This window comes from Pteropus medius, unplaced genomic scaffold, assembly GCF_902729225.1.
Source record: "Pteropus medius unplaced genomic scaffold, Ma_sr-lr_union100, whole genome shotgun sequence".
Classification (NCBI taxonomy): Eukaryota; Metazoa; Chordata; class Mammalia; order Chiroptera; family Pteropodidae; genus Pteropus; species Pteropus medius.
In genome coordinates, this window is record NW_024345601.1 from 4,458,836 (window position 1) to 4,473,561 (window position 14,726).

Consider the following 14,726-nt stretch of genomic DNA (forward strand, 5'->3'; position numbering starts at 1 on the left):
TAGTTTAATTCACATCTTGTATTTTCTTATAATTATAGCTAATGAAAGAAAAAAAGTACTTGTAGCACCCTATGATTTAAGACAGTAATTGTAACTTAAATGCTGACCTGCTCCAAGAAACAGGCAACCTTCCCCAGGGCCACAGCAGGGATTTATTTAAGTTTCCCAAACCCAGTGACAACTAATAATTTTTATTACTTGTCAAACACATAAAAAAATCAATAATTATTGTTCCCCACAGGTGAAAAATTCCACAAATGATATTTTCTCTATGGACATGATTCATTGACTCAAACCAGAACACAACTATTAAAATACCTACAATTATGAATCTCAGACTGCGGTATGGCTACTTCTAGGGGTTACCTGCTAATATGCCAAGAGGTATTATTGCTAATGATATGGTGAATATGCCCCATCTTTCCAGAGAGCAATATTTACTCGAGGCTAAGGAATTGCATATTTATTTTTCAAAAATGTTAAATGAAAGTTTTCCCCAAAGAAATATATAGAGAAACCCAATCTACGACACAAGTTTTAGAAAACTGTGTCGGCAGTAGTTGGCTGATGCAAATTCTCCTTCCACACACAAACTGGTGGGGCATGGCCCCTGCCGTCCTGATGTACCCGAGGAAATGCTTGGCACACCAAGCCTCAATGCCCTCCAATTTCAGTTCAAAGACTGGGCGTCCTGCCTGGGACACAGAAAGGTCCCCAGGGGTGGGGTCCAAGAGCCACCAATGCTGTGCCAATCCTGCTTGCTCTTTTTTCAGGTAAATCATAGCCAGAGGTAGCATAGTTGGTCTTTTATGTTCACAAGTCCAATTCTTTAAACTTTTCTGGCTTTGGTCTTTTTTGTTGCAATAAATTTCAACAAATACTTCTGCTTATGTTAATACAGCTCTCAGATCCTGTGGCACCTCCATTTTAGGTCATAGTTAACAGTGATCTCTCTTCCCAAACTGTGAGAACATGCTGAATGTACTCAAATAGCATCCTGCCACTAATCTGATTTCTGAATATTCTGGTTCTTTTCCTTCTTTGTATATTCTTCTAGTCGAAGAAGCCACTTTGTCCAGTACTGGGAACAGAGCTCTGTGTCCATGAAATGGGAGTGAGCAGGGGATCCATCTTTGTAGGCCACCACAATTAAGCCATACTGAACCTAGGAAGAAAACAGGAAGACAAGAGTTTAGGTTCATTTCCTCCTTACTCCAGGGCAAACTCAGAACAAAATAATCTATAGTGATATCTCCTAATTCAGTTTCTAAGAGGGGTTGATGAAAGACTGCACCAGCATACATAAGAACACAAAGATGATAGATAAGACACTGAAGAATGGACTGTTATCGTTAAAGAACTATTACCGCCACCAACAAAAAGCCCAGGAAGAGTGTGGGGGAAAGTGCTTTTTAAAGTGGTAGATGGACAAGAAACAGAGTAAGCAGTGGAATATAGACAGAGTAAGAACCATAAGAAGTTAAGTAGCTATAAACAAGCATCAAGCAAAACTTGAAGTAGAGGCTCAGTGTCCTGACCTGAAAGCTGTAGTTGGCATCTTGGTTTATGGCACCCATGTATGCCACAACCTGCAATGGGTTGTCAAATGTATTTTGGATAAAAGGTTTTGGTTTCTCTGAGGTCTTCCAATCAATCACACACAGCTTGCCCCTAAAGAGAAACCAAAGAAATCTTTGTATTAATGGTTCAAACTAACAAACTCTCTATTAGGTTAACTCTCTTATATATAGTTTACTATTGTTACCCAATGACTATTGCTTCTATTCTCCACTTTCCAAAAAACCAGCTCCTCTGAGCTTTACAGCTTAAGGTTACAAAGATCTGATGGGAACTGCTTCCTAAATTGAACTGATGAGATCTACAGGTGCAGGCCTATGTGGGAGTGCTGGGAAATAACTTTTCCACAGTTCAAGTTTCTACTCTCTCTCGAAATTCCTTCAGACCTTCACAGCCTCCTTTCCTTTAACAGCTGACAGGGAAATTGAAATGACACCTATTATTATCTTAGTTGATTTTGCTTCAAATACCTAACAGAATGAACCACAATAAACCAGTAGGAAAGTCTTTATCATAAAAAACTAAACATCATGGTGCCTCAGAAATTCTCTTGTGCAAAAACCAAAGCTGGGGTTCAAATCCGTCAACACTTACTAGGCACCAACTATATGCAGAAATACAAATAAGGAGACCTAGTCCTTGCCCTAAAAGGTCACACACATGGTGGGATGTCTTACTATTAAGGATATTGGAGGAAAAAAATTCCTACCATTTTTTTTTTTAAGTCAAAAGGAACATAGAGTGGATGAATGGACTAATAACTGGTGACCCTCAAAGGGCTCTATCTGTTCAATTTGCCTTTCATAATTTCAACTTCAAGACTGGCAGTCTATAGGGAGATTTTGTACAATATATTGTGTATGTTACCTGTCACTATAGCTCTACAGTTACAACTTATGCATGGTATTTATAAAATCAGTCTATAGTAGTGCTGTCTAAAATTAAAATAAAATGTGAGATACACATCATCTTAAATGTTCTTCAGCTACATTAAAAAAGAAAAAAAAGAAACAGGTAAAATTTTAATATTTTATTGAACCCAACATATTATTTCAACATATAATAAAAAAGTTATTAGTGGGATATTTTACATTTTTTTTTCATATTAAGACATTGAAATATAGCTGCCATTCCCAGTTTTCTTTTTTGAATAAATCAAAATACCCTAAAAATAAAGATTTCTGCCATGGATCACTGTTTCTATTTGTGGAACTATTTTTTTTTTTTCCAAATTATATAATGTGTTTTTATTTCTCTCATAATTTTAAAAATGTGAACATTCTGTAATTCAATCACAGCTTTTACTTCTAGGTGATTTCTTCATGGTGGTTTCAATTCCCTTTTAAATAACTCTTGTCTCAGAGGGAAGTTAGCTTTTCATCATTCTTTCCATCTAGATAACATCCAAAGACAAATCTCATAGGGACAAGTACATGTACCCAGTGGTCACGTACAATCTGAATTAAGTTCGTCATGAATGCTGTGGTCTGGGTGCCAACAACGACCCCATAACCAAGGGCAACAGCAAGCCCATTGTCCGGCCTCTATTTGTAGAACTTTAAATACTGTGGAAAAAAATTTAGTAGTGTAAATCCAAATTAAAATTGCAATAAGACAATCTATAAATAGCTCTTAAACAAAGATGCATGGCCTACTTTAAGTGAAATGCAGATTGAAATGATAAGAAACGGTGTTATCAAAATTATTAACATTGTTATTTAAGGTGTGCACAAATAAGCACACTCATATATGTGATAACTTAAAATATACAAACCCTTTCACACAGCAATTTCCTCTTTAGCTATAGACTAGAGGAGAGTAATGGTTTGATATTCTGGGTAGAAGTTACAGTGCCCGGAAAACTTAAGGAGTACTCATGTTCAGGCCTACTTCAGATCAACTGAATTTACCCAAACTGTATGCATCACCCACCAAACCAACCAAACAAATGAACTTGTGTATCTGTCTAGAGAAACTCTTGTAACAGAATACAAGGAGACACATTCATTTGCTATAGTTTGTAATCTGAAAAACCAGAAATAACTTGAATGTTCCCAATAGGGAAATGGATATGGTTCATTCGTACAATGGAATACCAAACAGCAGTAAAAGGAGAGAACAGGATCAAAATAATAATGCTGATATTTACTGAGTAGATAGTGTGCATTTTAAGTACTGTACAGGGAACATCTCATTTAATTTTTATAACAACCCTAAGAGGTAGGTACTATTATTTGCTTTATTTAACAGATGAACAAACTGAGGTACAGAGAGGCTAAGCAACTAGCCTAAGGTTAAGATGAAAAGCCATGCAGTCTCCAGAACCCAATATCTTACAAGCTCTGTGATACTAGAGATTTGTGATCTAGAGATTTCTATATATTGTGACTGTCACAGTTATGTTACAAGACACAGTGTGTTGCATTTGTGGATTATACATAGCATTATGAGTGTATGTGCACATATGTATGAGTGCAGAAAGTAGACTGGAAGTGTGCTGTGTGTTAAGTAGTATAAAAAGCAGACCAGAAGGGCACAGCACCAAACTTACAACAGTGACTATCCTGGGCCAGGGGATTGTGAGAGAAGAGGTGGTTAAAGATGACATGAGCTTAATTTGTAATATTATATTTCTTTTAAAAAAATTGAAAGCGAATGTGACAAAGCATTAATAAGCTGTTATGAATAGTAGAAAATTATTAAAACAGAAAAGAATGCTGCAGATCTATATAAGCTAATAAAGAAAGATCTCTAAAACATTTTCAAGTGAAAAATAGCAGGGTTTAGCATTTTTTGTTAGTAAGTGGGGGTGGGGACAAATGATTGTACATGTTATCATAAAATCTCAGAATCACAATAACTTTTTAAACAGAGGTTGAAAACGGAATGGGGGTGGAGGATTCTAGGAAGATGGCACCAAGGACTCTGTCCACCCACTTAAACAACAACTGCGATGGCAGAATGATATAACTATTATGAAAGTATAGAGTCTGCTGAAGACTTCGATGGTAAACCGTGGTTAATTTTTGTCAATTTCAGCTCTTAGCACAATAGAAGCCACCCATCCCCGCTCTTCGTTCATGGGGCAGGCAGCTGTGCATATGTTCCTGGAACAGCTTGTATATAGCTTGTATGAGTCAGAGTGGACAAAAAGGACCATGTCCTCCAAGTATCAGGGATCTGTGTCTCATCGCTGATTGATGTTTCTAACCACACACATACAGACAAAGAAGAGGGTGGCCATTGTTGTTGTACCTCCCCCTACTGTTGTAAGCTCCTCTTCCTCCAGATGAAGTGATTTCCAGGGATTTAAAGGGCTGGCACTCCCCCCACCCCTTCATTTTCTCTTTTTTCCCTTCTGGAAGTCAGAGCTAGACTATGACATCCAAATACAACTGCATATATGGGGGAAACTAGAAAGTGATTGTGCAAGTCCAGGGAAAGGCACAGGCTCATAAGAGACCTGAGAAGACCTTAAGTTTACGCCTCAGGTTGATGGTTGGCACAGAGGTAGCATACAACAATAATAAACCCCCAAATAAACAAAACCCAGAAAACCTTGGGGCAGGGGGAGAATTTGATTTCCAGTTACCACAATATTAAATTCAAAGTACAGTTTTTAACAACAAATCACAAGGCATACAAAGAAAACAGCAAAATATGGCCCATTCAAAAGTAAAAATAAATCAACAGAAACTATCTTTGAAAAAGATGTGATGGTAGATCTACCAAAGACTTTTTTTTTTTGAGTCTTAAAGATGCTTAAAGATCTCAATAAAGGTAAATACACGGGCAATTATAAAAGCTAGTACTGTAATAATAGTTTGTAACTCCATTTTTTGTTTTCTACATGACTTACAGGAGTAGTATTTTTTAAAAAAAACTGTTAATCTAAAAGCTAGTTTTATTTTAACTATTGTTTGTGACTCCACATTTTGTTTTTTACATAATTTAAAAGATTAATGCATCTAAAAAATATTACCTTATGTTTTGGGGCACACAATGTATAAAGACCTAATTTTGTGTAGCAATGACTGAAAGGGATGGGGACAAAGCTGTTAAAGGAGCAGTTTTAGTATGTTATTAACATTAAGATGGTATAAAATTCAAATTAGAATATTTTAACTAGGATGTTAAATGTAATCCTCATGGTAATCGAAAGAACAACTACAGAATATACACAAAAGGAAATAAGGAAGGAATTAAAACATTTCACCACAAAAAGGTGAACAAAAGACAGTCAATGCAGGAAATAAGAAACAAGACACAGAAAACAAACAGCGAAATGACCTAAGTCTCTCCTTATCAGCAATCATTTTAAATGTAAATAGATTAAACATTCAAATCAAAAGACAAAGATTGACAGAATAGATAAAAACAATGATCCAATTATATGCTGTCTACAAGAGACTCACTATATATCCAAAGATGCAAATACACTGAAAGTGAAAGGATAGAAAAAGATATCCCATGCAAATAGTAACCAAAAGAGAGCAAGAGCTGACAGAAGACTTTAAATTAAAAAGGCAACAAGAGACAAAGAAACACAATATATGTTAATAAAGAAGGTATAACAATTATAAGCATATATGTACCTTATAACAGACTGGCAAAATATATGACAAAATTGAAGGGAGAAATACAGTTCTACAATAATAGTTGGAGACTTCAATACCCTATTTTAAACCAGACAGAAGATAAGGAAATAGAAGACTTAAAATAACACAATAAACCAACTATATCTAATGGACATACAGAACACTCTACCCAGCAACAGAATACAAATCTTCTCAAGTGTACGTGGGACATTTTCCAGGACAAACCATAAGTTTAGATTTATTTAAAAATAAGTCTAGATTTATTTAAAAATAAGTCTAGATTTATTTAAAAAGATAGATATCATACAAAGTATCTTCTCTGACCACAATGGGATAAAGTTAGAAATCAATAACAGAAGTAAAACTAGAAAACCACAAAATTATAGAAATTAAACAACACATTCTTAACCAAAGAAGAAATCACAAAGGAAATTAGAAAACAATTAAATACAAATGAAAATGAAACCAAAATTTATGGGACACAGTAAAAAGTGTGAAGAGGAAAATTATAGCTATAAAAATGCTTATATTAAAAAAAATATGCTTACATTAAAAAGCAATGAAGAATCAAATCAACAACCTAACCTTATAACTTAAGGAACTAAAAAATTAAGAAGCAAACCTAAAGTTTTCAGAAAGAAGGAAATAAAAAAGGTATGAGCCGAGAGATAAACAAAATAGGGAACAGGAAGAAAGAATCAAATCGACAACCTAACCTTATAACTTAAGGAACTAAAAAATTAAGAAGCAAACCTAAAGTTTTCAGAAAGAAGGAAATAAAAAAGTATGAACCGAGAGATAAACAAAATAGGGAACAGGAAAAGAATAGAGAAAAAAAAAAAATCAATGAAACCAAAAGTTGGTTCTTTGAACAGATCAACAAAATTGAAAAACCTTTTAACTAGATGGACTTAGAAAAAAAAGAAAAGACTCAAATTACAAAAATGAGAAATAAAATTAGGGACATTACTATAGAAATGAAAAGCATAAGAGATTATTATGAAAAACTGAATGCCAAAAAGTTGGATAGCCTAGATGAAACAGACAAATTCTTAGAAACAAAAACCTACAAGGACTAAATCATGAGTAAATAAAATATGTGAGTAGATCCGTAATTAGTAAGAAGACTGAATGAGTAATCAAAAATTTTCTGGCAAATAAAAGCCTTGGACCTGATATCTTTACTGGTAAATTCTACCAAATGTTTAAAGAAAAATACCAATCCTTCTAAAACTTTAAAAAAAAATTGAAAAGTAATGAACTCTTTGTAACTCATTCAAGAATCCAGCATTACCATGATACTAAAGCCAAAGACACTGTAAGAGAACTACAGATCAATGAACGCTGATATCAAAATCCTCAAAATACTAATAAACCAAATTCAGCAGCATAATAAAAAGATTATACACCATGACCAAGCGAGATTTATTCCTTGAATGCAATGATGATCCAACATACAAAAATCAATCAATGTAATATACCTCACTAACAGAACGAAGAAAACCACAAAATTATCTCAATTGATATGGAAAAAGTGTTTGAAAATTAAATATCCTTTATGATAAAAACACCTAACAAACTAGGAATAGAAAGAAGCTACATCAACATAAAAGCCACATATGAAAAACCCACAGCAAACATCATACTCAATAATGAAAGAATGAAAGGTTTTCCTGTAAGATAAGGAACAAGGCAAGTCTATCTGTTTTCACCACTCTATTCAACAAAGTACTGGATGTTCTAGCCAGAATGACCAAGCAACACAGAAATAAAAAGCATGCAAATTGGAAAGGAAAAAGTAAAATTATCTCTGTGCACAGAGGATATAATCTTTTGGGTCAAAACCTCAAAGCGTCCACAAAAAAAAAAACCTGGCAGAATAAATTCAGCAAAGTAGCCAGATACAAAGTCAACACACAAACATCAATTGCATTTCTATATACAAGGAATAATCTGAAAAGGAAATTACAAAACAATTTCATTTATAATAGCATCATAATGAATAAAACACTTGTTCATTAACTTAACCAATGAAGTGAAAGACATATAATGAAAACTACGAATCATTGCTCAAAGAAATTAAAGTAAACAAATGGAAATGGAAACATATTTCATGTTCATGGATTGGAAAGTTTAATATTACTAAGGTGTTCAAAATACAGAAAACAATCTATAAATTTAATGCAATGTCTATAAAAATCCTAGTGACAGTTTTTGCAAAAATAGTAAAATCCATATGAAATCTCAAGGGACTCCAAATAGCCAAAAGAATCTTGAAAAGGAACAAAGCTGGAAGATTCACACTTGATTTCAAAACTTACTACAAAGCTACAATAATTAGTGTGGTACTGGCCAAAGGACAGACATATAGATCAATGGAATACAACAGAGAACTCAGAAATAAACTCTTATCTATATGGTCACATGATTTCTGACAAGGGTGCCAAACACATTCAATCAGTCTTTTCAACAAAGGGTGTTGGGAAAACTGGATACCTACATGCAAAGAATGAAGCTGAACTACCTAACATCACATGCAAAAATTAACGCAAAATGGATCCGTGATCTAAATATAAGAATTAAAACGGGGTCAAAGCTTAATGACATTGAATTTGACAATAATTTATTAGATATGACAACAAGGATACAGGCCACAAAAGAAATCATACACAAAGTGGATTAGACAAAAATTTTTAAAAATTGTGCATCAAAAGATACTAACAGTAGAGTAAAAAAGCAATCGACAGAATGGGGAAAAGTATTTCAAGTCATGTATCTGATAAAGGATTAATACCCAAAATATATAAAGAACTGTTAAACCTCAACAACAAAAAACCAATAAACTTAAAAAATGGGCAAAGGAACCAAACAGACATTCCTGTACAGAAGATATACAAATAGCCAATCAGCACATGAAATGATGTTCAATCATTACGGAAATGGAAATCAAATCTACAACGAGATACCACTTCATACTCGCTAAGATGGCTACTATCAAAAACAAAAACAAAAAATAACAAGTCTTAGAGAGAATGTGGAAAAATTGGAACTCTTGTGCACTGTTGGGAATATAAAATGGCATAGCCTCTGTAGAACATGGTATGGCAGTTCCTCAAAATATTAAAGATAGAATTACCATATGATTCAGCAATTCTACTTCTGGCATATATCCAAAAAATTTAAAAGCACGGTCTTGAAGAGATTTGTATACCCATGTTTATAAGAGTATTATTCATAATAGCTAAAACCTGAAAGCAACCCAAGTGTCCACTGATAACTAGACAAGCGAAATGTGGTACATACATACAATGAAATATTAATCAGCCTGAAAAAGGAAATTCTGACAGATGCTGCAACACAGATGAACCCTGAGGACATTATGCTGAATGAAACAGCTAGTCAGAAAAAGACAATTACTATACGATTTCACTTATATAAGGTACTTAAGAGTAGTCAAATTCACAGACAGAAAGTAGAATGGTGGTTGCCAGGGGCTGAAAATAGGTGGGACGTTATCATTTAATGGGTATATAATTTTAGTTTTATCAGATGAAAAGTGTCCTAGAGATAAGTGGTGGTGATGGTTGCACATTATGAATGTATTTAATACCACTGAACTGTACACTTAAAAATGGTCAATTTTATGTATATTTTACCACATTTAAAAGCATGAGAAAAAAGAGCAGGGTGGGAGACTGTGTTTTAATTCTTCATTTATAGCTGACATACAATATTACATTAGTTTCAGGTGCATAAATTACCTATCAAAATTTCTTTTTAGTCTACAGCCATGCCACCCTGAACAAACCCGATCCTGTCTAATCTTGGAAGCTAAGCAGGGTTGGGCCTGGTTAGTACTTGGATGGGAGACCATCTAGAAAGACCAGATGTTGTAGGTGTGAAAAATAAAAATAAAAAATAAGGGATTGTAAGATGACAAGGTTCTTGCAATCTGTGAAGTCAACCAAAGGTTGCCTTGCTTAAAAAAATTTTTCTAAAATTTCTAAAACCTTAGTTTAAAAAATGTTCAATGTTCATATTTTCAACGTTGATGCTCTTTACATCAAGAGCAAAGAACAAACAGTAGTATTGTGGACATATTTTTTAATCTCTATGAGAAGTGCTTGGTGTCAGAAATTTCTTATAGGCCTTTGATTGTATGGCTCCGCTGGTTAATAGAAAGGGCAGCCAAAAATAGCCTATTAAATTTCTAGGCACACAAGTCTCTTCTCAGATATGAGGCAATCATGGCACAAAACTACTGTGTGGCCTAAACAGTTTCCAGAATAAGAAATGCCAATTTTTTAAAAATATTAACGAGTTCGAAGGGTTACACTCACAAATTTTTTTTCTCCTACCCTGTTGTATTACTCACATACGTTTTTTGGAACAAATGTACCTGCAGGTTATATCTACCCTTGGAATCTGGAGTAAATGGGAAATAGTAAGAGGAGCAATTTAAAAACCACAGGAAGCTCCTATCCATGTCAAATACTACCTGGGAGCCAAGAAAAAGAGTTGATTTTCAAGACTAACAGATCAAGATGCTATTTTTAGGGAAACAGGACAGAAAATGTAGGAGTCAAATTGAATCTTATGGTTGGTACCTTGCTGGTACATGCTGGAAAAAAGACCGTCCTAGGGATATTGAAAAGTTATACGTTTCGTCCACCAAACACTTTGATTTTGGAACACAGATTTACCTGGATAGTGCAGCTCTTCCCTCTGTATCCACCCCATCTCCTGCCCCATACCCAATTCTTTTACCTATCACGTAGGTTTTGATCTTACAGAGGCTGCACCTTGAAGCAGGAGGTTAAGAGGAAATAGTGTCTGGCTGGCACCATCTGTCCCACTCTGCATTTATCATCACCACACTTTGATGGAAACCATTTAATACTTACTGATACTCAGCCACACAGTCCAGTAGACCTCCATACTTTAAGGTTTTATGCTGAACAGCGCTCTCAAGAGCTCGAACTCCATTGACATCTTTCAGAATATGCTGGACACTTTTGATGTAGCCAGATTCGAGATTTTCATCTCTCTCTTTTAAGTTCTCTTGGGGAGAAAGTATACTTTCCAAGTCTTCATGGAACCGTTTCCCTTGTAAAAATATCTCTGAAAAGAAAATTGGGGGAGAAGAAAAACAAAAAAAATACCAAACTAGTACTTAAAAACAAATACTCTTAAAAAAACTGAGTAATAAAATAGAAATAACGCAAAATTTATCTTTAAGTGACAACCCTTGAGATACCACATTTTAGCCTCTTATGAAACCTAATACACTTTGAAAACCAAAGGGACTAAAATAGCCTAAACAATAAAATGGATTAAAATAAAGTATTTCTAATTGAATTAGGCCAAATTAGAATTGAAGATCTGGGGGCTACTGGACCAGACTTAATTTATGGTACTGTGAATTTAAGTATCCAGTTTATAAGTGCTAATCATTAGAAATTTAGGAAATTGCACTTTTGTTTACACTTCTTTTTACAACCAAAAAATCTTATCTAATGAGGTAATATCAAACCATATTACGTTTGTCAGGTATTTTTTGCAAAGATTTTGAAAGGTCAGTTCTACCACTGGCAAAAAATGGATAGCTTCCAGGAAATTACTTGGGGAGTTAAATTAAATTCAACTGAGTAAGTTATTCTATTCCAAATTTACTTGGCTCAAATGGACTTAATGACAGCACAAGAAAGGCCTATAAGAAATTTAAGACTGATGAAATTAAAACCTAGGGAAAAGAAGTGTACTATTCATGTACAGATTAGCTTAATGAAGTAGAACACAAAGATGTTAAAAACAGGAAAAACTGCTTTATCAACTATATACTTGACCTCTCTGGCTAGGTTCTTCACATACAGGAGGCATAAACACAGGAATCTAGATTATAGGATACCTCAGACTGTAAGTCTCAGAACATCAAAAACGACTCAATTTGTCAAAACGAATTTTATAAGATTCAAGATTTACTACAGATAGCATCAAGTCAGAATATTCACTTAAAAATAAAAGTGCTTGGGTACCACTTACTGCTCTCTGGGAAGCATGGGCTAAGGAATGCTCAATGTAAACCTCATCTTTAACAAAAGACAATTACATAATCCTGATGGGGACCAGATAATTCACCTGTGCCATTGTTCTTTTTATCTTGCTTTTCAATGGAATCTGTTTCAAGGAACTTATTTTTCTCACTTGTCTAAGAATTTAGTAAATTAGGAGTTGAAGGCTAAAGTTTATTCTCAGATCCTAATCAAGAGCATCTGATTATCTCAATTTACCAAGATCTAAATACAGATCATGTGTTCTGGCTTATTGTTTATGAGTCAGTCTACACTGGTAAGTAGAAAAGGGGGTATTTAATGGATTCTGAACAGAATGCCTAGCAAACAACTAAAATTCCATTATTAGGTAATTAACCCCATAATCAAAGAAAACAGGCAATGCTAATACTTAAGTTTTTAGCTTATAAAATAAATGAATTTTATACATCATTTGGTCAAAATACTTATCTCTGTGCTTCAGTTTCATTTGTGAAATGGGAACAATAGTCCCTATGGCTTATAGGGTTGTCATGAGGATTAAGTGAGTTAAAACACAAAGTGATACTTAGAGCTAATTATTATTTGAAAGTAGTTCACTAGTTAAGGGTCAAAAATCTCAAAAGAATGACACAAGTGCTCTATATTCTAGAAAACATAGTAACAATACAAAACTAGAACTGAGAAAGTTACTTGAAGTATATTCTGCAAAGCCATCCTCTCCCAGTTCCAGAATCATCCGCTGTTTCCATCTTTCCAAATAGAAAAGCTGTTCTGATGTCATGGTCTGCTGAAGCACACGGGTCACACTTGTTATCTTATTCTTTTGCAAAGGGATTTTCAAAGGAATTGTAGCATCACTTGTTGCATTTGGTTTTAAGCATTTCTCTGGATTGAAGAGAGGAAACCAGTTTCCTGGAACCCCTGCTTCCTCATCTTGCTTTGGGGGTTTACACTTACTCACAGGTCCATAGAGTAAAGTATCTTCCTCGAATAATGATTCTGGAGTCTGAGCATGGCCTCTGAATGACAAGACAGACTGTACTAAATTAGAGTACTTTTCTTGGTTCACTTCTTCATAAGGGTTCATTTTTTTCTTCCGGCCACATGAATAAGAGGAAGTGAAGAAACCGACACGGAGGGCTGGTTCTACAGAGAACCCCTTTGAACTTCTAAGCTGTCTGCAGATGATCTGAAACGCCTTCATCTTAGATTTTTCTTTTCACTTCACCTTGCAATGCCGAGGGCCTTTTTAATTTTTGCATTCCTATTAAAGAGAAAAGTGGTGTTAGGTACCAAATATGTTAAATATTTAACTACCTAAGTGTAAATTTCATTAGTATAATATTGCACATTAAAAGCGTATTCTATAAGTTTTTGCAACATATTTGGACAACTCTATTTCCAAAGACAGACTCTCATCAAAACCAGAAGGATCAGCACTTATTAAAATGCAAAATAGCAGACACCTTGGAGCAAGACATCCTCAATGTTCAATCTGAAGAAATATGACGCCCAGGAAGATGAAACAGAAAAACCCTAGAACCTGTATCCTATAATAATTCACCGCGGATCCTTAAATACCAGGTTCTTTGCTAAGTAGTCTATGAGATTTCTTTATCCCTCACACTAAGGTGGGTCCTATTGCGACCCATTTTATAGACATGGAACTCGAGCTTCTGAAGGGTCATGTAAGGTCCAAGCTGGTAAGCGGCGGTCAGCAGAGCACACCATCGTGATCCCCAAAAAGGCAGCCTCCCACTCTGCTGTAGGTGTGGAACCCTGGTGGGGCCAGGATTGGCTGTGGCGCCTCGGGTGAAGTCAGGATTAGGGAAGAGACGGCTTAAAAAGAAGCCTAACCCAGGGCAGGGGTCGGTACCTCAGAGGCCACCACCTTTTGTTTAACTCTCAGAGCGTGAACAACCTCTGCGCACGAGTATTTTCATCCGTCCTGCGCTTGGGTCTCGAGTTAGGCCTCACCCAAGGTACGGCGGTCTCAGCATGCACTGCGGCACTCACGCCCGCCCCTAGCCCCTAATTCACCTCCATAGACGCTCACGCCATTCGTGGAGAGTCCCTCCCCTCAGGCAAAAGCGCGGGCCCTCCAAATCGCGCCCTTTCTCTCTCACGAGATCTTGTTTACGTCACAGCTCGTCGCCATCTTGGACCCTGGCTAAGTAATAAGTTTCCCCGCAGTCGAGCGCGACCTTTCTTGAGACGCGTCGCGGTCGTAGAGTGTCTCTGTCTCCACGTTCCTGTATCACCCCTGCGGTCAGCGGTTTCCGCGTGGCCCGAACCAAGGGTAGGCTCTGCGTAGCTCCCTTGCCCGGCTCCAAGATGGACGGCAGCTGGTACGGGGGAGGCGGCACTGGGGGAGCACGTGGCGCTCCGCTCGCTTTTCCCAGGGCTTCTGGGATGGTGGCGGAGTCCCGAGGTCTCCTGCCGCCGTCCGGCAGGGAGGCCAGCGGAGGCGGGGCCGCTGCCGCTCCTGAGAGCTACC

The 14,726-nt window shown here is 36.1% G+C and overlaps 2 protein-coding genes and 1 pseudogene across 12 annotated transcripts in view; 2 read left to right on the forward strand and 1 right to left on the reverse strand.

The window, feature by feature from the left end:
* On the reverse strand, nucleotides 1-14,441 carry MGME1 (mitochondrial genome maintenance exonuclease 1). Of its 7 annotated transcripts, none has more exons than XM_039874437.1 (5): nucleotides 14,106-14,315; nucleotides 13,187-13,493; nucleotides 11,081-11,297; nucleotides 1,539-1,671; nucleotides 1-1,165 (listed from the first exon to the last, which is right to left on the reverse strand). In XM_039874437.1, exons 2-5 carry the CDS (start codon nucleotides 13,431-13,433, stop codon nucleotides 1,004-1,006), a joined length of 759 nt encoding a protein of 252 aa, XP_039730371.1. In that variant the 5' UTR covers nucleotides 13,434-13,493; nucleotides 14,106-14,315; the 3' UTR covers nucleotides 1-1,003. The 7 variants fall into 7 exon arrangements, with proteins under 7 accessions (XP_039730371.1, XP_039730365.1, XP_039730369.1 ...); XM_039874431.1 differs by having other exon boundaries at nucleotides 12,920-13,493; XM_039874435.1 differs by having other exon boundaries at nucleotides 723-1,165; nucleotides 12,920-13,493; nucleotides 14,270-14,441.
* LOC120612034 (uncharacterized) lies at nucleotides 9,957-10,075 on the forward strand (annotated as a pseudogene).
* SNX5 (sorting nexin 5) overlaps nucleotides 14,386-14,726 on the forward strand; it is a 23,691-nt gene continuing 23,350 nt past the window's right edge. The window contains exon 1 of one of the 5 annotated variants that reach the window (XM_039874427.1): nucleotides 14,386-14,528. Coding sequence is in view for 1 of the 5 variants with exons in the window: in XM_039874426.1 (XP_039730360.1) it covers nucleotides 14,564-14,577 (14 nt within the window). In the remaining 4 variants the exon portion in view is untranslated. Of the gene's footprint in view, nucleotides 14,578-14,726 lie in introns of all 5 variants that reach the window. The other 4 variants (XM_039874429.1, XM_039874430.1, XM_039874428.1 and 1 more) reach the window with 4 other exon arrangements.